The sequence below is a fragment of the Talpa europaea genome (genome assembly GCF_964194135.1).
Source record: "Talpa europaea genome assembly, chromosome: X".
Classification (NCBI taxonomy): Eukaryota; Metazoa; Chordata; class Mammalia; order Eulipotyphla; family Talpidae; genus Talpa; species Talpa europaea.
Window position 1 is genome coordinate 40,403,108 of NC_140081.1, and position 23,551 is coordinate 40,426,658.

At 40.9% G+C, this 23,551-nt stretch overlaps 1 protein-coding gene across 4 annotated transcripts in view; it reads left to right on the forward strand.

The window, feature by feature from the left end:
* The window catches only part of ARHGEF9 (Cdc42 guanine nucleotide exchange factor 9), a gene marked incomplete at both ends in the record, with an annotated part of 371,843 nt that overhangs the window by 250,501 nt on the left and 97,791 nt on the right, over positions 1-23,551 (forward strand). For 3 of the 4 annotated variants that reach the window (XM_084259305.1, XM_084259306.1, XM_084259308.1), the window contains one exon: positions 20,221-20,352. The exons of the other annotated variant lie outside the window; for it this stretch is intronic. In XM_084259305.1, the coding sequence (XP_084115431.1) occupies positions 20,221-20,352 (132 nt within the window). The remainder of the gene's footprint in view (positions 1-20,220; positions 20,353-23,551) is intronic. 4 annotated transcript variants of the gene reach the window in all.

Sequence of the window (23,551 nt, forward strand, 5' to 3'; positions counted from 1 at the left end):
AAAGTCAGATCTATCATGTTTCATGTTTTCTGTTATCTGTCCTTAAAGATTTCTGGAATTTCAGAGTCCCTAGGGGTCTTAGAGAACTCTTTACTAATAACTCTGGCCATGCTTGTGCACACATGTGGGTGTGTGCGTGTGCACATGTGCATGCATGTGCACACATAAACACCTTGTAAGGGTGATGGAAGACTGAGAAACCTATTCCTGACCAAGGCCACACAGCAAGTTATTGATAAAGCTAAAACTTGAATCTGTTGTAGTTACCAGATTCACTGTGTGATATTTTCACTGCTGCACCACATATTCTTCTAATCGGGAATGTAATAATTTTCCTTTGTGAAACTGCAGGGTCTTGTTTTTGCAGTAAAGAGTCTCTATATAAGAAAGACAGTAATACTTCCTTGGTAATCCCAGTAAGACTAAAGGTAGAATGTGTGCTGGGCATTCTCTCCCAGGAAATACTATATGACTTGTTGGTTGTTGGCATAGGTGGACCGACCTCAATCCCTGGTATAGGTTCATTGTATGTTCTGTCTGCCCAAGCATTTGAACAGGTAGAAAGAAGTCCTGTCAGCTTGCCAATCAAGAAAATTAAGCATTGCTTTGCTGCTTTTATCTTGCTTCCCTCAGCTGCTTAAACCAGCAAGGTAGCTATTAAAGGCATCTGTGTCATAATTTCAACTTGATTTGTCAGAAGAATCAAAGGGGAAACCATTAGAGCTTAATTTCCCTCAACTTATTCCAAGAATATTTTGGGCCTTTTTTTCAGATAGGTATCTTTATTTTTTCTTATTGTAAAATAGCTAAATATTAATTCTGAAAACAAAATCAATTTTTATTTTAATTTGCTTTTATTTTACTCAATTCATGGTTGGAAATCTTTCTGTGAATCTACATACATATCCACGTTATTCTTTCTAAATTGTCTTGCTATTTCTGTAATATGTGTATACTGTAGCTTGTCAACAGGGGAATGGTAAAATATACATTGCTATTTTCTCTTTTTTGTTGGTAAATTTGATTTGCAAATGTTTTGCTGAGCAGCCCATATGGACTTGAGTTCATGAGATATTGCTTGCTGTGTCACAGGACTCCTCTGTCCCTGAGTAAAAGTGCCACCTATAGTTCTAGGTAATAATAATCAATACCTTAGAACAGCTCAGAGGAGTGGCAGGAAGAAGAACCTATTCCCAAGGACTCCAGTCTCTGATGAATTTCCATTTCTAATTTCTCTGATACTGATGTTTGGTTGAGCTGTCACTTCACTACATTTCATATCATTAGATCCACTTGGAAGCTAGTGATAAGGAATATACCCTCCAATAGCTTCTTTTTAAAAGGTTTTTTTCTTTTTCTTTCTTTATTTTTTTTAATAGACTTTTTCCAGGAACCCAACTTTGCAATTCGTGTTTGGGAACTTGATTATGTGTTGTTGCAATTTCTTCCTTATAGAGCCCCTCCCCTCATAAACTAATTGTATAATACCTGATATTCTTCAGTTTTCCACCTGATGATTAAATACAAAGAAGTTAAAGTAAACACAAAACTCAATGTGATGGAGGTATCAAAAGCATCTTTTTAAAAGATAAGGTGGCTTTGTATGGCATACTCCTGGGTCCAGGAGATCAAATATGGAGCTCAATAGATTTCTTATTTCCCTGCCCATCTGTCAGTAGGCAGCATTAAAAATAAACTGTATGAAATTGATGGCATTTCCTTTGCTGATCTCTCCCTGGATCTGGTCAAGCTAAAACTCCTTATCAGACAATGGACCCATAATTAGAATGGGGTGAAGTCAAGTAGAGTACTGTTCTTTTATGTGGCTTTAGTCCTAGGAAGGAAGTTTGCAAAACCGACAGGAAAACTATGATTAATTTTATGGGGCCCCAATACATTCAATACCCATTGACTAATTTATTGAGCAGAGTTTCATTGAGTACCTCTGTATCAAGGTTCGTTCTATGCTCTACAAGTATATTAGTAATTGATAAAAAGTACAACCCTCATCAAATTTATATTCTAGTAAGGGAAAGAAGCTTCAGACTATATAATATTAGTTAAAAGAGCTATGAACAAATAAAGTATGGTAATAGACCAGAGTGATGGGCAAAGTGATTTTGATAGGATGACCCTATCAAAGAGAAGGCATCCCTGAGGAGATGGCATTTAAGCAAAGACTTGAAGAAAGTGTAGAGTAAACCATGTAACTTTCATGGGAGAGACTATTGTAGGCAGAGACCATAACAACCACAAAGGCCCTTGAAGACCAGGGTGAGCAGATTGGAGTAAGGAGGGACTGAGAGCAGATGAGGGTCATGCACTTAAGCGGAAGTCAAATAATGTCCTCATAGGACTTTGACTTTTACTCTGTGTGAGCAGGGTGGCACTTGTAGGATTTTCAGAAAATATGTGACACTATATACCTTATGTTTTCAGCATTTTCTCTCTGTTAGACCCTGTACTACGCATTGAGATGCATGAATTGTTGCCTTAGTCACCCAGGGGAGGCTAATACACTTCAGGCAGAGAGAATGGTATCCGCAAAATCCTGGAGGAATGGAAGAGAACACAAAACCCATGGAGAAGGGTGGGCAGTGGGAAGGGAGTGTACATTTTGGGGGCAAGGCAAAGAAATGTGTGGTATAAGTAAGGTAGAAAAGCTAAAGGGTGAGGGCCTCCCCTGGTGGCTCAGCGGTTAAGCGCTGGGCTGCAAAGCTGCCCACAGCCTCTGCAGCGCCAGTTGGATCCCCGGCCGCCAGCGAGGGTCCCACATGGCCTGGCAGACCTCTCCTGCTACGCCCACTGCTCCCCTCAGCAGTGTATTTCATCAGTTTGCCTGTTCTGTTCCCCGCTCTGGCTCTGGTGAATTATCTCACCCTCCCGTGCTTCTGACTGTACCCAGTGCTTGTATAAATAAATAAATAAATCTTAAAAAAAAAAGCTAAAGGGTGAGGGCTCTGAATATAGACAGAACCTTCCCATTCTATGTACTGATTTGAAGCTCTCAAGCAGCTATGTGATATGGGCCAAGAGGAATCACTGTATTATTCCCATTGTCCAAGTGAAGAAACTTTTTGACAGTGGTTGAGCTACTTCCAAAGGCACAGAGTAAGTTGATGGCAGCACTGGGCCCAGATAACAAGTCTCCTAAGATTCTTACCTCAGAATACTCCAAGGTTCCTAGCCACTTCACTAAGAAATCATAAGTCAACTGTGTTTTAGTAGTTTCGAGTATGAATTTTGAGTGAGTCTGGCCAAGGTTCTGCCATTTTGAGCAAATTATATCCATTTTTCTGATATTGGTTTTGGTGGTAAAAGCAGCATGTTCCTTATTTGGCACAAGATATAGGGCACAGATTAGTACTAAAAATAATAATTATTTCTTAGAGTGATATAAACTCTCCTAAGCACTTTATATATATATATATATATATATATAATATATATGTGAAACCATCCAATATTATCTTTTTCCTTTGACTTATTTTACTTAGCATAATCCCCTTCACTCCTCCCATGTTGCTGCAAATGGCATGAGTTGATCTTTTTGATCACTGATTAGTATTCCATTGTGTAATATACCACAAATTTTTTCATTCATTTGTCTGTTTGGGGGCATTAAGGTTGTTCCCATATCTTACTATTGTGAAAAGTGCTACAATAAGCATAGGAGTGCAGGTTTATTTTCAAATTAGTGTTTTTGTGTTCTTTGAGTGGTTTCCTAGAAGTGGAATCTCTGGATCATATGACATATCCATTTTTAGAGTTTTCAGGACCATCCACAAAGCTTTGCTCAATGGTTGGACCAGTTTACATTTCCACCAGCAGTCTTACACAAGGTTCCTTTTTCTCCACATCCTCACCAGCGTTTTTTATTTCCACATTTTTAGTTTGGGCCATTCTCACCAGTGTGAGGTGGTGTCTCATTGTGGTTTTGATTTTTATTTCTCTGATAATTACTGCTGTTCAATATTTTTAATATGCCTGATAGCCATTTGCATTTCTTCTTTGGAGAAGTGTCTTTTTAACTCTTGTGCCCATTTTTTTCACTGGGTTCTTTGTTTTTGTTGAGTTGTGTAATCTTTGTTGAATTGTGTAATCTTTGTTTTGATTATCATCTCTTTTGCTGTACAGATTTTTAGATTGATGTTGTTCCAGCTGTTTATCTTCTCCTTTGTTTTCCTTGCTTCTGGAGATGAGTCTTCATATATGTTTCTGAGGCTTATGTCATAGGATATTTTGCCTATGTTCTCTTCTATATATTGTATGGTTTACTGTCTTATATTGAAGTCTTTTATCCATTTTGGGTTGATAATTGTGTTTGGTATGAGATAGACTAGTTTTATATTTTTACATGTGGTAGTCCAGTTTCCCCAGCATGGTTTATTAAAGAGGCTTTCCTTGTTCCAGTGCATATTCTTTGCTTTGTTGTCATAGATTGATTGCCCATATATGTGTGGCTTTCAATTTGATTCCATTTGGTTTATGTGTCTGTTTTTGTTCCAATACCATGCTGTTTTTATTTTTATGGCTTTGTAGTATAATTTGAGGTCTAGATACATGATACCTCTGCTTTTCCCCCTTTTAGTCAGGAGAGCTTTGGCTGCTCAGGTTTTCTTGTGATTCCATATGAATTTCAATAATATATATTTTTTCTATTTCTTTGACAGTTGCCACTGAGGTTTTTATTGGAATTGCTTTTGGTAGGATTGCCATTTTGGTAATGTTAATTCTCCAAACCATCAGCAGGAGATATATTTCAATTACTGTGTGTCTTTTTCTCTTTCTTATTTTTAGATTTATTTATTTATGCATACAAGAGCTAGGGTCAGGCCAGAGATGCAGGGGGTGGTGTGAGAGGATTCACCTGAGACAGAGTGGGGAACTGACTGAAACACACTGCTGAGGGGAGCAGTGGGCATGAAAGGAGAGGTCTGCTGCACCATGTGTGTTGCTCCCTGGCCTGCAAGGGATTGAACTCATGCTGCAGAGACTGCAGATTGCTTCATAGTGCTGTGCTTAACCCCTTGCACCACAAGGGAGGCCCTTCTTCTATTTCTTTTAACAGTGTTTTGGAGTTTTCCTTGTATAGGTCTTTCACCAATTTTGATTCCTAGGTATTAATTTTTTTGGTGCAATTATAAACAGAAGGTTTTTCTTAATTTCTTTTCTTCTGACTGAAGAAAACCTCCATATAGGGAGGTTACTTATTTTCTGTGTATTGATTATGACCCTAGTGCTTTACTTAACTCGTTTATTGTTTTAATTATTTTTTCTTTCAAAATTTTAGGGTTCGCTATATCTTATCATATCATTTGCAGTAATGATAGTATTATTTCTCCTTTTCCAATTTGTATTTGTTTTATGACTTTCTCTTGCCTAACTGCTCTAGCTAAGACTTCTAGAATTATATTAAAAATCAATGGTGAGAGTGGACATCCTTGTCCTGTTCCAGATCTTGGTGGAAAGGCTTTCAGTTTTTCACCATTAAGAATAATGTTATGGGCCTCCCTTAGTGGCACAGGTAGTTGAGCACAGCACTGTGAAGCTGTCCGCAGCCTCTGCAGTGTGGTTTCGATCCCAGCTGACCGGTGAGAATCCCACATGGCATGGCAGACCTCTCCTGTCTTGCCCGCTGTTCCCCTCAGCAGTGTATTTCGTTAGTCTGCCTGTTCTTTTCCCTGCTCTGTCTCTGGTGAATCCTCTCATCCTCCCACACATCTGGCCTGTACCCCAGATCTTGTATGCATGAATAAATAAATCTTTAAACAAAAAAGAATAATGTTAGCTTTATGTTTGTAATATATGGCTTTTATTATGTTAAGATATGTTGCTTTTATCCCACTTTTTTGAGGGTCTTCATTGTTGAACTTAATGAAATGATTTTTGCAGCATCTATTGATATTATCATATGGCTTTTAGTTTCTTTTTCTTGATGTGGTGAACTATATTAATAGATTTTCATATCCTGAACCATCCATGTCAAAGGAATAAATCCCACTGGTCGAGGCATATAGTACTTTTGATACCTTGTTGGATTTGGTTTGCTAAGATTTTATTGAGAATTTTAGCATCTGTTTTCATAAAGGAGATTGGTCTACAGTTTTCTTTTTTGTTGTTTTCTTTGATTGGTTTTGTTATTAGTATAATGTTGGCTTCATAAAATCTATCTAGTAGTTTTCCTTCTTGAATTTTTGAAAGATTTTCTGTTGAAGAGATATTTGTTCATCTTTGAATGTTTTATAGAACTCGCTTGTGAAACTATCTGGCTTTTGTTTCTTGGGTGGGTTTTGAATACTGTTTCAATTTCCCTACTTGCAATTGGTTTGTTTAGTTTTCTAGATCTTGCTAGTTCAGTTTTGGGTGATTGTATAGTTCTAAGAATGTGTCCACCTCATCTAGATTTTGTTAAATTTGTTGGCATATAAATGTTCATAGTAGTTTCTGATGATCCTCTGGATTTCTGCTGTTTCTATTGTAATTTCTTCTGTTTCATTTATCATCCTATTTATTTGAGTTTTCTTCCTTTTATTTCTTGGTAAGATTAGCTACAACTTTGCCTACTTTGTTACTTTCTTCAATGGACCAGTTTTTGGTTTCATTGATGTTCTGTATTGTCTTTTAATATCTATTTCATATATTGCTGCATGAATTTTTAGTATTTACTTTTTTCTACTCGATTTTTTATATTTTTGTTGTTCTTTTTGTAGCCTTGAAATGAGAGATTAGGATGTTTGTGTTCTTTCTTATTTCTTGATGTGGGCCTGTACTACTATGTACTCTCATCCTATTACTGATTTTGCTGTATTCCACATGCTATGGAAACTTATGTCTTCATTGTCATTCTTCTCAAGGTATTTTTTTTTTATTTCTTATTGATTGCCTCATTAACACAGTGGTCTTTTATTAGCTTGTTCAGTTCTACCTGTAGTAGGGGAGCTTCTTGTTTTCTTTTCTTAATTGGCTTCTAGTTTGATGCCTTTATAGTTAGAGAGGATATGGCATAATTTCAATTTTTATATACTTATTGATTTTTGTTTTGGTAACCAGTTTGTGGTCCATTCTGTAGAATGATCTGTGTGTGCTTGAGAAAAATGTGTGTTCATTTTTTTGTGTACACTGTCCTACAGATGTCCATTAAGTCCATGTAATCTAGATCTTTGTTTAGGGCTATTGTGTCCTTGTTAATTTTTTGTCTCATTGTTGATAGGGAGTGTTGAAGTTTCCTACCACATATGTGTTTTATCCAATGTCTGTTTTCATAATTATATTGTCTAATATATTTTTGTGCTTCTTAATATCTATTGATGAGTGTTCCGTCTTTCTGGTGTGTTGTCTCCTTGATCATTAAATAGTGTCCATCTGTGTTTCTTTTTTCTCTCTCTCTTTTTTTTTTTTCCTTGTGGGACCCTTGCTGGCGGCCGGGCAACAAACCGGCGCTGCAGAGGCTGCGGTTAGCTTCGCAGCCCAGCGCTTAACCGCTGCGCCACCAGGGGAGGCCCCATCTATGTTTCTTATAACTTTTTGAACTTGAGGTCAATTTTATCTAATAAGTCCCTGCCTTATTTTGGGGGCCATTTCTTATAGAATGGTTTTCCAAACCTTTGCTTTCAATCATTGTTCATCTTTGGAACTTAGGCATGTTTCCTAGAGACAGCAGAAGTTTGGATTATTATTTTTTTTCCTAATCCAAAAGGCTGCTCTGTATCTTTTCATTGGTGAGTATATTCCATTAAGATTTGGGGAGGGGCTCCCCGGTGGCTCAGCATGTTGAGCGCTGTGCTGTGAGGCTGTCTGCAGCCTCTGCAGCGCTGGTTCAATTCCTGGCCGGCCAGGGAGAATCCCACATGGTGTGGCAGACCTTTCCTGTCTCTCCCACTGATCCCCTCAGCAGTGCTTTCGGTCAGTCTGCCTGTTCTGTTCCCTGCTCTGTCTCTGGTGAGTCCTCTCACCCTCCTGCAACTCTGACCTATACCCCAGCTCTTGTATAAATAAAAAAAAGGGGGGACGGGGAGAAAAAAAAAAGATTTATGGTGGGGCCTCCCTGGCGGTGCAGGCGATTGAGCACAGCATTGTGAAGCTGTCCGCAGCCTTTGCAGTGTGGATTCTTTCCCAGCCAGCTCCCCTCAGCAGTGTATTTCAGTCAATATGCCTGTTCTTTTCCCTGCTCTGTCTCTGGTGAATCCTCTCACCCTCCCGCACATCTGGCCTGTCTCACCCGCTGCTCCCCTCAGCAGTGTGTTTCAGTCAGTCTGCCTGTTCTGTTCCCCGCTCTGTGTCTGGTGAGTCCTCTCACCCTTGCGCACATCTGGCCTGTGCCCTGGTTTTTGTATGTGTAAATAAATAAATCTTAAAAAAGATTTAGGGTGATTATTGTTACTTGGAAGTCCGATATTGCCATTTTGTTCATAGTTTTGTGTTTCTAAGCAATAACTTATCTTGTTCTTTTTCGTTACTGTGTTGGTTTAGATTTTAAGGCTTCTTATAATATTTCTTGAAGGTCAGGGTTAGTGGTAGTGAATTTCTGAAGATATGGTCATCTGAGAAGCTCCTTATTTTTTCTTCCTATATGAAGGAATGGTTTGCAGCATAAAGTATTCTTGACTGAAATATCTTGTCTCAGAGTTTTCATTTAATATATTACTTCTATATATTATATTCTCTTCTTCCCAGTAGGGTTTCTTTATTATTATTATTATTATTATTATTATTATATTTTTACAGCATTGTTCATTTTAAACAATATTTGCTTCCCCCACCTCCTCAGGTGTAGTCCCCATAGAGTTTCCTTCACCAGTGCACCCTGAAATGCCCAAAAATAGATGACTGCATCAAAAAGATGTAGCATATATATACACAATGGAATATTATTCAGCAATCATAAAAGATAAACTCATGCCATTTGCTGCAACATGAATGGAAATAGAAGGAATTATGCTCAGTGAAATAAGCCATAAGGAAAAAGAAAACTATCACATGGTTTCACTTATAGAAGGAATATAGGGGAACCAAATAAGACATCACTGTAAAAAAATAACAGTACAAAACACAACAAAGCAAAAATGGACAATTATCAATTAGAGACCTACTGCAGGGGAGGAGGAGGGAGAGCGATCAGAGGGAGGAAGGGAGGAAGGAGCATAGTGGACTTAGGTGATGGTGCCCAGTAGTGTTTCTTCAGAGAAATCTGATGTTAGCCTGATCAGTATTCCTTTATAGGTTATTATTTTCTTTCCCCTAATCAGCTTCATTATTCATTTTTTTTTCTGGGACACTTAGAAGCTTTACTGTTATATATTTTGCTGTGATTTCACTTTCATTACAATAAGTTGTATTCTTGAATGTGTATTTTCATTTCCTGGTTCCTGTTTGGGAAATTCTCTTGAATAGTTTTTCAACTCCCTTTTCCCTCTCTTCTCCTTCTGTGATTCTTATAACTCTTATGTTTCCTTTTCTGCCTCCCAGAGTCAGATAATTGTTGGTCTTTCTTCATTATTTTTCCCTTAAATATATTTTTCCTTTTCTTTCTTGGTTCCTTTTTGTATCCATATCCTCAAAAGTACTGATTCAGTCTTCCATTTCATCTATTTTCATGGATTTTTCCAGAATTTTTTTAGTTCTTCTATTAATCTTTTAAAACATTCTGTATTTTTTTTTTAATTTAAAGATTCAATCTTGTTCTCCTGCTCTTTGGTTATTTTTCTCATAGTATTATTTTTTTTTCTTGTCTGCTCATATGTATCAGATTCGTTTTTCTGAGTTTTGTTCCACTTCTTTGACTTTCTGAATTATGGCAATTTTAATTCTTCATCTGACTAGGAGTAGAATTCTGTGTCATTGTTGATGGGTTCTGATGTTTGAATTTCTCTCTGTGTTGTATTGTTCCCCTGAGGGCTTCTTTGGCCATTTTTGTTTCTTTCTCCCATATTTTGTTGTGCTGAAATTGGCATTTTTGTTGTGTATGAGTCCTTCTCCCCAACTGTACTGGGTGTTTACTTGATACTGGGTATAGATACTGTGGTCTTGTGGCATATAGGGTAGTGCTAGAGCCTCCCCTAATGCTCTCCCAGGCCTTGTCCTGGTGGCTGGGAGGGCAGGGATTTCTTTGAGTCCAGAGGCTTTGTTTAGACTTGACCTCTCCCAAGAGCAGTGGCTCAGTGCCTTCCATTTTGGGTGAGGAAGGCAGGTGCTTGTCGAAGATTCATGGGGGTAGTTGAGAGTCCCCAGCATAAGGCAAGGCACTGAGAGGGTCAGGGTGTGGCCTGTTCTACTGGGAGTCACTGGCAAGATGAATGTGATGTACTTTCTATGCTGCCAGGAGTATGCAGTGAACAACTAGCTCCCATAAGGTTGCAGCTTGAGAATCTGTCCCCTCAAAGGAGCTGAGAGCCGGTTTTAGGGCTAGGGGTACTTATCTGGTGGTAGCTTAGAGTCCCCGATGCAGAACATGGCACCACAAGGGCCAGTCTAAGGCCCAGTGTGCTGGGAGGTACCTGCACGTTGAATGGGATGCACTTCCATGTTGAACTGCTAGGTCCTTCAAGGTTGCAGCTCAGGAAGAGGAAACAAAAAAGAAAAAAAAAGACAAAGAAAAAAGAAAGAAATAGAAGTAAAAGGAAAAGAAAAACATTGGGGCTTTAGGGTTCTGTCTGCTCTGGAGGAACTAGTGACTGGTGGTGTGGTCCAGTCTGCTGGAAGTTGCCAGTAGGCTGAGTGGGAAGCACTTCTCCGCTGAACTGCCAAGCTGCTCAGTGTTGTGACCCAGGGGATAAATGGATAAACACACACACACACACACACATACACACGTGTGAGATTAGGGCTCTGTCTTCTCCCAAGGAGGTGGCCACCAGTGCTGGGGTAAGGGCTCCTCATTTGCTGGAGTGTTAGCTGTTGGTTAGGGTGTTAGCTGTTGGTTAGGTGGGATACCTTTGCTGCCAGGTGCCCATGAAGAATGGAATATTTATTTAGTTCTTCAACTCCCAGGAGAAGTCCTGGTATTAAATAGCCAGTTCAAAGTGTCTGGGTTTTGCCAAAAGCTTGTATCAGTTTTTTTTTTTTTTTTTAAGTTGTTATCATCAGGGTGATTCCAGCCTCTCTATTCCGCCATATTGTGGGTGGGTGGTAAGCACTTTATTGTTTTAAACTTACATAATCCTCATAGCAGCCAGATAAGGTTGGTTTTGGTATGATCTTCATTTTATTTTTGTTCATAATTTTATTGATTTGACAATCCTTTATATGATACTAAAATGGGAGTGTACAACTTCCTACTTCCTTATGCTCACATACTCCATTCACTCTCCACCAAATTTCCAGTGATAATACTCTATCAACTCTGGTAACCAATATATTTTCACAAAGTAAAAGAAGTATTTACTGTGTTTTGCCAGTTTGTTTTCTTTGGTTATTTGTATTCTGCAATGAGTAAAACCATTCAGTAATTCTTTCACTTTCTGGCTTATTTCACTTAGCATAATCACCACTAGATTCATCTATTTGTCTTAAAAGACAAAATTTCATCTTTTTAAATAGCTGAGTAGTATTCTATCAAGTATATAATCCACAATTTCTTCATCTAGTTATTTAGGTCAGTTATATGACTTAGCTATCTATTGTGGATAATGCTGCAACAGTTAATATGGGCATTTATAATATTTTTATACTATTTTTTAAATATCATTTGGGTAAATACTTAGCAATGGTATTGCTGAGTCAGATGGATTGTTTTTTAAAGTGTGAGAAATCTCCAAACTGGTTTTCATAAAAGCTGCACCAAATTGCATTCCCAACAATAGTGAATGAGTGTTCATTTTCCTTTACATCCTCACCAACATTTATTATTTTCAATCTTTTGATTTAAACCACTCTCATAGGAGTGAGATGCTATCTCATTGTGGTTCTGATTTATACTTATTTTACAATTAGTGATGTTGAACATTTTTTCATGTGCCTGTAGACCATCTGAATATATTGTTTGAAGAAGTGTCTATTTAGGTTTTTTGTCCATTTTTTTGATTAGTTTGTTAGCTTTTTGGTTGTTGAGTTGTATGAGTATATTTTGGATATTAATTGTATGTTTTGAAATTAAATTTCCAAATTAAATTGTGTATTTGGGAAATTAAACCCATTATCAGATATATGATGTGCAAAGATCTTCTCTTGGGTCACAGGTTCCTTTATTGTTTTTCTGTTTTTTTTTTTTTATTTTTTTAAAAAAAGATTTATGCATACAAGAACTGGGGTGTAACCCAGAGGTGCGGGGTGGCGAGAGGATTCACCAGACACAGAGTAGGGGGCAGAACAGGCAGATTTACTGAAATGCACTGCTAACAGCAGCAGCGGGCGAGACAGGGGAGGTCTGCTGCACCATGTAGGTTGCTCCCTGGCCTGCCGGAAATCGAACTTGAGTTGCAGTGGCTGGTGACAACTTGATAGGGCTGTCTTTAACCCCTGCACCACCAGGAAGGCCCTGGTTCTTTATTTTTAAATGAGTTTTTTTTTAAAAAGGTTTATTTATTTATTTATTTATTTATACAAGAACTGGGGTACAGGTACAGGCCAGATGTGCGGGAGGGTGAGAGGATTCACCAGAGACAGAGCAGGGAACAGAATAGGCAGACTGACTGAAATACACTGCTGAGGGGAGCAGCAGGCGAGACAGGAGAGGTCTGCAGCACTATGTGGGACCCTCGCTGGCCGGCCAAGATAGAACCTGCACTGCAGAGGCTGCGGACAGCTTCACAGTGCTGTGCTTAACCCCCTGCACCACCAGGGGAGGTCCTATTTTTAAATGAGTTTCTATCTCAGTTTTTATTTTCATGACTTTTGACTGTTCTCTCAACATCTTCATTTCCTCTATGATCCTGAGGTTTGTTTTTTTATTTTTTTGTTACCATAAGGGTTGTATTAAACTTTATGTGTGTGTGTATATATATATATATATATATATATATAATTAATCTATTTTGTGCTGATATCAATCATCATTTGCCCTTTTCATTCTCCACTTTAATGTTTTGTTTCTGTCCCTTATTGTTCTCTTTATCTTTCTTATTTTGAGTTTCTGTTCATTAACTTCAAGTTCCTGTGTTCTTTTTTTGTTCTTTTCTTATTGAACTTATTTCAATATTTCTTCAGGGCACAGCTAGTGGTGGTAAACTCAGATTGTTTTTGTCTGGGGAAGTATTTCTCCATCATATTCAAATGACAATTTTGAAGGAGATAGTATTCTTGACTAGCTGTTTTTATTTTTTAGAATTGTGAATATGTCATTCTACTCTGTACTAGCCTGTAGAGTTTCTGCTTAAAGTTCTGAAGAGTGCCTAATCAGAGTGTTTTTGTGTAGTGCATTTTTTCCCCTTTAGCAGCCTTCAAATTTTTTTGTTGCTGTACCATTGACTTTTGAAAATATAATAATAATGGTCTTGGTCATTTCACGTTTAGAAATTTGGGTGTTCTGTCTCCGATTGGACACCTATGATTAGTACTTTCCTTAGCATTGGATAATCCTCAGCCATTATTTTTTTTTGATTTAGGAATCTATTCTTTTCTCTTTTCACCTGTTATCCTTATGTTTCTTCTTCTAATTGAATCTGGTATTTGGTGTAGAGTTTCTTCGTTTTTCCTAATTTTTATTTCTCTCTCATCTTCCACTTCTTGTTTGAACTTTTTTATCTTCTATTTCCAAAATGTTTTCCTCAGCATGATTAAGTCTGCTTACCAGACTTTCCATGGCTGTTTTTAGTTATTTCATTCTGTTCCTCAATCCATCATTTCCACCTTAAAAAAAAATAACTTCCCAATTTCTTTGGGGAAAAATTAATTCTGCTCTTAGATACCAGTTCTGATGTCTTAAGCCTTAATTAACTGAGAGTGTAAAATTTCATTGATGATCTTCATGTTTTGTTTTTTTTTTTTAACTGTTTTTAAGCTTTAATTCTGAGTCATAAAGTTTGGATTCAGCTTCATTATTTTCTTCCATGGTGCATTGTGTGAGTTGTGCCTTCTTTTCCATGACCTTTTGTTTTTATTTCTCCCCAGTAGGTAGTTGTAGGGTAAGGTAAAAGGTATCAGGCTTTCCTGCCCTCCCGCCATCAGGAGAGATGAGGGAACCCTGTCATCCTGAATGCTTTCTGATGGCGGGCACCTGAGATGGGATTCACCTGGCCTGAGACTGTGCTTTAAGGGCGGCATCACGGGGACGCCAGTAGAAGCCGAGGAGAAGCCGATGAAGAAGCCGAGAAGCAGCAGAATGAACAGAAGAGCAGAGAAGCAGAGAGAACGCCAGAGAGCCGAGATAGAGTGAGGATTTGCAGGGGGCTGGGAGGCCTGCCAGCCTTCTGGCCCCCCAGCACCCCTGCCTGCAATTCGCCTGGTAAACCCCAATAAAAACCTGCAAAACCACTGAGGACTCTGACTCCTCCTTTATCTGGTCTGCTGGATCCTAGAAAACCTGCACAGTGCCCGTTCCTGCCCCTACAATTGGCGTAAGTCGGCAAGATGATCCATGCAGACGGGTATGGAGCCCTCCGATGACCGGGAGGGACCAAGGAGTTGTAACAGACTGTGTGTAGGGGCAGGACTGGACACAGTGCAGGTTTTCTGATCCATGCAGACTGGGTAAAGGAGGAGTCAGAGTCCTTAGTGGGTTTTTGCAGGTCTTTTATTGGAGTTCACCAGGCATATGGCAAGCAGGGGTGCTGGGGGGCCGGGAGGCTGGCAGTCCTCCCAGCCCCCAGCAAATCCTCACTCCATCTGGGCTCTCTGGCCTTCTCTGCTTCTGCTGCTTCTTCTCGGCTTCTCTTTCAGCTTCTGCTGCTGCTGGCGTCCCGTGACACCGCCCTTAAAAGCACAGTCTTAGCCCAGGTGAATCCCATCTACCTATGCCCACACCCTATTCCAGGTGCCCGCCATCAGGCATGCATTCAGGACAAGGATCCATCATCTATCCTGATGGTGGGAGGGCAGAAAAGCCTGACATTTTCTTTACCCTACAGTCCACCCCCTCAGGGTTTTCTGCCATACAGTCTATATATATACACACACACACAATTTTCTTATCAAACATAAACAATGCAGCCATGGCCCACAAAAACAAATAAATCACAATATAACAACAAAATACAAGAGAACACAAATAAGTCCAGGCAGGGCCCCAACCTAGTGCAAAAGACAATTATTGGTACTGACAGATGATCCACCACTTCTGCTGCCAAAGGCACTGCTCATATGAGGGAGGGGAAACACTCACGGCATCTACTGTAACACGCCAGGAGCCGTCAGGCTTCCTGGCCTTCTCTGGCTATAGTTTCGCTACAAGCCACACATAGCATCCACCCCCAGGATGCACTCGCTCTGGGATTGGCGATTCTATTCTGTTGGGGGTAATCGCCAACCCTCAGGGTTTCTGTCTGCAGTCGCTCCAACATTCAGCTTTCATAGCCACCAATGTGACTCGCAGACCCCTGCACTCAGGCCAACTGATGTCCCTGCTTGAAGGGCCTTGGCTTCTGTATCTTTTTAAGTGTCACCACTTCATATCCTTCACATCAGTGGCCCTGGTTCATAAAGCAGCTCCCGTCTGTAAACAGCTCCAAATCTGGATCTAGCAGAGGCTTGTCAGATAAATCTGGCCTGCTAGCAGGCTTAGTTTCAATAATCTCCAGACAATTATTGGCTAGAGTCCCATCTTCAAAGTATCCTGTATTAACTAGGAGCCAAGTAGGTGGGTTTAAAGAACTGGTCACTTGTAACTATACAGTGGGATTATCCATTAGGGCAGCTTCATATTTTCAATACACCCAGCAGTCAGCCAAAGTCCACCCTTTTGTTCTAACAATGTCAGAACCTGGTGTTCTGACCAGTAATGGGCTGGCCCAAAGTAAACTTTTCTACTTCATGCAGAAGATAACAAGTTGCAGCCACAGCCCACAAACATGATGGCCATCCCTTAGTCATCTGATCCAACTGTTTGGACAGATATGCAATGGGCTGCATTTCTGGTCCCAATAATTGCATCAACACTCCCAGTCCAACTCCTTCTCTTTCAGGGACATACAGTCTGAAAAGCTTAGGGCTGGCAATCCTAAAGCTAGTGCTTCATTCAATTTACTCTTTATTTTCTCAAAGGCCTGTTTGTATTCAAGAGTCCAACATAAATGTTCAGAGTCTGGGCCTTTGAGAGCTTCAAAAAGAGGTTTTGCTGTAAGTCCAAAGTTGGGGATCCAAATTCTACAAAACCTGGCCATTCCCAAAAATCCACGTAACTGCCTTTTACTGCTAGGAACCTTAAGTGCAGAAACTACCTGTTTCCTCTCAGCCATTTGCCTTCTCAATCTCAAACCCCAGGTATGCCACTTTTTTCTTGCATAGCTGGGCCTTCTGTTGTGACACCTTGTAACTACATTCTGCTAGATGGTTCAAGACCAACACAATATTTTCCAAACAAGAGTCATAGTCAGACATAGCAATCAATAGGTCATCCACATATTGCAGGAGGATGCCTGGTTTCAAATGTATCTTTTGAAGATCCCTCACCAATATTTCTCAAAAAAAAATCATTGGAGAATTCTTAAATCCTTGTGGAAACACAGTCCAGCAATATCATGAAGCAGTTTTGGAAACTGGGTCCTTCCACTCAAAAGCAGAAATCTTCTGATCCTGAGCATCTGGGATGCAGAAAAAAGCATCCTTCAAGTCCAATACAGAGAACCAACCATAATCTCCAGGTATACCAGCGTAAGGATTTGGCAGCATTGGATGATAATGTTCAACAATATCATTAATTGTCCCCAAATCCTGTACAAAACAATATTCTTCTGTGTGGGGTTTCTTTACTGGTAATATGGGAGTATTATTTGGGGAGTGACAGGGCTGAATGAGTCCATTCTGTAGAAATCTCATTAATAGCAGCTGAATTCCTCTCAGTCTCTTCTTTCAGAGGATACTGCTTTCCCCTTGGGGTTTTGCTCCCTTTCACCAATTCATTTCTTATAGGATTTACATTTCTGGCACACCCAGGCGTTCCATTAGACCATACTATTTACCCTGTGAGCAATGGTTCACCTTTTGGTGGAACATCCTGGGTAACTATCATTCGATAATACAAGGCATGTTCTGGGGGTACCTGTAAGTGTACCCTCTGATCCTGAGGTGAAAAGATAAATTGAGCCTTCAATTTACTAAGCAGATTACAACAAAGGAATGGAATAGGGCATTCCTCATATAAAGGAGTCTATGTTGCAAATTTTTGTCTCCAAATTGATGATCTAACAGTTGTAGGAAGGCTTTTTGTTATGGCTTTCCCATAACCACTGTGATGGGTACAGTTTTCTTGTTACTCGTGCTAATTTTGAATTTAGAACTGAATAGGTTGCTGCAGTGTCAACCAAGAAATCTACCAAACAATCCCCCACATTAAGTGTTGCCCATGGCTCCAATAGGCCTTTTCATATTGAGTGGAACCCCTGGGCACCTCTATTTCTCATCTGAACTATCCTTTTTTTAAGATTTATTTATTTATACAAGCACTGGGTACAGTCAGAAGCGTGGGAGGGTGAGAAAATTCACCAGAGCCAGAGCAGGGAGCAGAACAGGCAGAAGGACTGAAGCACACTGCTGAGGGGAGCAGCGGGCAGCAGGAGAGGTCTGTGCACCATGTGGGACCCTCGCCGAGGGCAAGGGATCGAACCTGCGCTGCAGAGGCTGCGGGCAGCTTGGCAAACCAGAGCTCAGCCGCTGCGTCACCAGGGAGGCCCTGAACTGTCCTTCTTAACCACCATTTGCCTTTTCTCTTCCTTTCTTGGTCCTTCACTTCTCATATTTTGCCCATTTTCTATTTTACAGTGTTTATATGAATCCCTGTTTTGAGATTTCATGGGCCTCTTTTCCTTTCTTACCAAGGACATCTATTTTTCCAATGAATTTCTTCTCTCCAATATACACATTGATTTCTACTTAGAGGTTCTCTTATTGACTCTTCTCTTCCTTCTGAACCTGGTCCTGCACTCTCTTCCCACACATACCATTGCATGCCTAGGTCTCCTTTCCTCTCTTCCATTGTAGACTTTGAATGCAATGTCCGTTAATTGGGAAAGAGTTATTTCTACAGTACCCTCAATCTTGGTTAACTTCCTCCTTGTAGCTGGAGTACTCTGGGCAATGAATATCATATTTACCATCCTACTGTTTTCTGGAACATCTGGGTTTATATCCATATATCTCCTGTGTGCCTGCATAGTTCATTCTAAGAACTCAGAAGGATCTTCATTAGCCTTTTGATGTACCTCTAATATTTTACCAAATATCTTTTGTTTTGGGATCCCCTGCCTTAACCCCACTAATAGACACTTTTGATAGTGCTCCAACATTTCCATGTCTCCATTATTTGGATCCTAGTTAGGGTCTACCAAAAGAACAGCCTCCTCCAATTCCGGTTTACCTATATCTTCCAAGTGGAGATGAACAGCTTCTTCCCTAGCTTTTCCCAAAACCATCCTTTGCTAATCACATGTAAGCAATGTATTTAACATAGACAGTATGCCTGCCCAACTTTGCCAATGAGAGGCAAAAATTGAGGCAAACAAATCTGCCGTCTTTTGGGGGTCTTGCCAGTACTAAGGGATAGAGCTTTTCCAATTTAAGAAGAGATCCTTATGGAAAAAGGGATAAAACCAATAATATGCAGCAGGCTGACCTCATTTGTTCAATCCCCCCATTGGGAATTGACGAAGAGGAAATTGTCCTGCCCCAGAGCAATTCCCTTGAGCAAATTGAGTGCCTCATCTAATATGAAAAGAAGTCTTATTACTGGGGGACAGTGGGGCTTGTGGAGCCTTCACAACCTCCTTAGGAGGTGTACTGGCCACATGGGAGGGATTCTCCACTGGTGGATTCAAAGTTTCCATTAAGTGTCGGTCCTCCTCTTCCTGTGATTCCCTATTACCACTAGAAGGGAAAGGTTGGTCCCCTTTCCTCTGGGCCATCAAATGGACTTCTACCTTCCCCAAATCTGATTTCTGGAGGACAACCTCTCTTGCTCTTGCAGTTTCAATATCTGCTCTTGCATTTTTTTACAATATCCTGCCCCCCTCGCTTTGCACCAAATAGCATCTGTACTATCATACCTACGAGGAACCATACTAGTAACTGGGCTCCAACTATATGCCCAAAAAAACTCCAATAGTATAAATATTAACTTGTTGACACCAGACCTTATAATACTCATGAATCCAGAAACTATGGCAGAAGCAGCAGAAGGAGAAGGGGGTGCAGGAGAAGCAGAACCTCCCGAAATAACAATTGAACCCATGACTTATTCAATTATATTTCCCAAATCAAATCCTGTCAGGTGTCTTGGCACAAGGAGAGGATCCTTGGGCTGATCAAATACGGATATCCAGTCCTGCCACGGTTGCCAACTGAAACAGGGGCAGGGAAGGCCACAAAGCAGGAGGCCAGATGGAAGGATGAAATGGCCATCCACCTGCCCAGGCTCTGAGACCAGAGATCCACCAAAAAAGCCCCAAAAGGCCAAAAACCAAAACCAAGGAGTAGTTTCAGGCTCTCTGGGTAACAGACCAAGGAAGCACATGGTCATGAACTTTCTTTTTAGTAAATAGATTTTAAGGAAGAATAAAATGATTTTAAGAAGGTGAATATATTTTCTCTCTGTCACCATCTTCTTGCCCTCCCCTGTTCTCTTTTACTCATTTGGAAAACAGGGAATTTTACTGCACACATAAGCTTACTATTATTTACAAGAAAAAAAAAAAACTACGAAACTAGAGCTGGTAATAAAGACTATGCAGAGTCATTTATAGAGAAAAAGAGAGAGGGAGCATAAGAGAAAGGGGGAGTGAAAGAGGGACGGGGATGGAGAAAGGGAATGAGGGATAGAAGGGAAGTGAGAAATATAACAGCAGGTGTCAGGTCTGCCGGGTCAGAACACAACCCGCATTTGAGTTAACTATAGCAGTCTTCTGTGGTGGGGCTCTGGGTGAACTCCATGTGGGACTTCAGGTTGAACAAGAGTATGGAGTATTTTCTGGAATCTTTTAAGAGTTCCTAGAGTCTCTACTTCCATCTTTTCTTCCCCACCAAAACCTTTCTGTCTTCCTTCTGCTCAAATCTATATCTGGCTCTAAGTGCCTCCAAGCAGGTGACAAGATCATTTGTCTTACCTGTCTGTTTCTCATGATTACATGTTGTTTTCAGGGTGAGGACATCCTAGACAGGAGCTCGGAGCTCATCTACACTGGGGAGATGGCCTGGATCTACCAGCCCTATGGCCGCAACCAGCAGCGAGTCTTCTTCCTGTTTGATCACCAAATGGTCCTCTGCAAGAAGGTAATCCCACCCCCTTCTTTCCTGAGGAAAATGGACACTTTGCCAGACATTAGCCCCTACCTCTCCATCACCCTCAGGCTTCCAGTGAAGCAAGAAAAAAAATGTTAGGGAAAAAGCAGGCGATTTACAGCATTTCCATATCAGTATCACTGGTACAGACTGAATATCACAGGTAGGTCAGGCTTATGTGCAGTGAAACTCAAGTTGATACATTTTTTGTCTTGGTATCTTTCTTACCTTTTGCCTTTTTCCTCTCATAGTGATCCTTCTAACTCCCACCCAGAGTTGATAGCCAGTTGACTAACACCAGTTGTTTAAAATAGTGAAATATTTCTATCCCACTTGGTTACCCCCACCTGAGCACTTCCCCTCATTTTCATTCTAATATCTCTGGCCACCTGTCCTTTTACTGCCCTAGGAACCAACAAGGAGACTTCTGCTTTTGCTATTACCTTTGTAGTACAGGAATATCCACTATGCCCCCTACCCATTTTGTACACTAGATGTGTCAATTCCCTATGACATTCAACTGTGCACTTCTCCACCCTCCTTTCTCTACATTACATTTGAGCATAGATCTTGCTCTTGTCATTGACCCCTGGCTGATGGAGTGTGCGTGTTGGTTTGTCAGTTTCTCCTCCTTGGCAGGAAGTCTGATCCTGCCGCGTATAGGATAGCCAATGAAGTTCTCTGCTATTAACGAAGACTCAGAATCTAAATGAATTTGCAATGGGGGGAGAATGGGGGGAGTGCCATCAAGAGCAGCTCTGCCTTTCACTCTCCCACCCCAAGCTTTTATTGAAGATATGAACAAAGGAACAAGAAAATAGCACACAATTGTGTTTGTGCTTATACAGATTAATAAGTTACTACTGAAAACAAGTATTCCTGGTTAGTAGGGAACATGCACACAAGACAGTACATCCTCAGAGAACAGGAGTCAATTCTGGGAAGAAGTTCTGTTTTCAGAACTTCTAACGTCCTGTTACTCTGTATGCAGAGCAAACAGGTATTCTCCACAAACTCCAGCTCCCTTTAGGGCAGCAGGCTCCCAACATGATCCTTCATTATGGCATTATTTTCCCCACACCCACTCTTCCAGGATAAGGAGTTCACACCACTTTCAGTACCAGGGATTGCCTGGAAAGAATTTTGAATCAAGGGAGGTAAAAGAAGAGGGAAAAACCAAAGGATGTTAGAGTGACTTTCTAAATTCATCTTCACCATCATCCAGTACCTTTGTCTTCTTCCTCATTCAGTAGATAATCTCTCTGAAGAGGAATTCTAATGAAACACCATGTTTAACACTTTTTATTTTCCAGTACAACATAAATCCCAGATTTTTAAACCCCTGTTTCTCTGTGTGTGTCATATATTTTATTAAATATATATCTATTTGTCTTTGAGAGTGGATTGAAGGGAAAATTGAACTTTGATTCAAACTGCCTCAGTGTCTGGGTATAAGCTTTGTATGTCATCTCTAGAGCCAATAGCTGGGTAGTTAATGGGGATAATAGCTTCCTTAGCCTGGAACTGACACTGGAAAAGAGATTTTTTATGAATCTCAAACTTGACCAAACACTCAGGTCTCCTGTTATCTCCCCCTAACTTTTCCTGGTACATTCAGGATTTTTGAGGGTTAAAAGGCAACCAATGAATTTCTCAGCATATCATCTATGTCACCAATAGACATGTGTTACTAGCAATAAAATATAGTTGCTAGCCCTGTGCACAGGTGTTTGAGGGAGGCTCAATTCCGTGGGATTCAATAACGACACCATATTAAAGGGAAAAGGATTTATTGTGAGCAACAGAGGCAATGTGCGAGCAAAATTATAAACAGTGCCCCAAATCCAACCAAACCGATGAACATGCATACATACATGCATACATACAGTTTTCTCAGAAATCAGCATCACGGAGTGTAAGGGCCGGACTGGACCGCAGTGCAGGTTTTCTGATCCCATGCAGACCGGGTAAAGGAGGAGTAGAGTCCTCAGTGGTTTTTTGCAGATCTTTTATTGGGGTTCACCAGGCATATGGCAGGCAGGGGTGCTGGCTGGGGGGCTGGGAGGCTGGGAGGCCTCCCAGCCCCCAGCAAGTCTTTACTCTATCTGGGCTCTCTGGCGTTCTCTGCTTCTGCTTCGGCTTCTCCTTCAGGTTCTGCTGCTGCTGGCTGGGGCTGCTGGCGTCCCCCCGTGACGCCACCCTTAAAAGCACAGTCTTAGCTCAGCTGAATCCCATCTACCTATGCCCACACCCTATTCCAGGTGCCCGCCATCAGGCATGAATTCAGGACAAGGATCCATCATCTATCCTGATGGCAGAAGGGCAGAAAAGCCTGATATTTTCTTTACCCTACAGTCCACCCCCTCAGGGTTTTCTGCCATACAGTCTATACATATATATACAATTTTCTAAGCAAACAAACAATGCAGCCATGGCCCACAAAAGCAAATACATCAAATATAACAAAATACAATATAAAAAAATACAACAGAACACAAATAAGTCCAGGCAGGGCACCAACCTAGTGCAAAAGACAATTATTGGTACCAGCAGATGAGCCACCAAATCTGCTGCCGAAGGCACTGCTCATACAAGGGAGGGGAATCACTCACGGCCTCTGCTATATCACACCAGGAGCCGTCAGGCTTCCTGGCCTTCTCTGGCTGTAGTCTCAGCTACAAGGCACACACAGCATCCACCCCCAGGATGCACTAGCTCTGGGATTGGCAATTTTATTCTGCTGGGGGTAAACGCCAACCCTCAGGGTTTCTGTCTGCAGTCGCTCCAACACTCGGCCTTCACAGCCACCAGTGTGACTCACAGACCCCTGCACTCAAGCCAACCCACTGCACAATCACATGGGTCGGGGATCCAAACTCTACATTCGGCTTGGGCTCCACCCCAAGCCACATTCCCTACCCGTCCCCCAAGGACAGGTTCCTCAGCTCCTCACCCTCACTCAAGAATGAGCAGGGCATCACCCACAGGTGATTTTACGAGACTCACAGTTCTTCAGCATACCCAGGCTGCTTAACAGCCGCTTAGGGCTTCTCAACTTAGCATCAGTACCAGCTTTTGCCTTCTTACTTGGCTTTTCTCCTCCACCTGGCTGCTGGGCATGCACAGGCTGCTTTTGGCCATCTAGGCCCACTGGCCACTCCCAGATTCTCAAAAAAAAAAAACATAACCT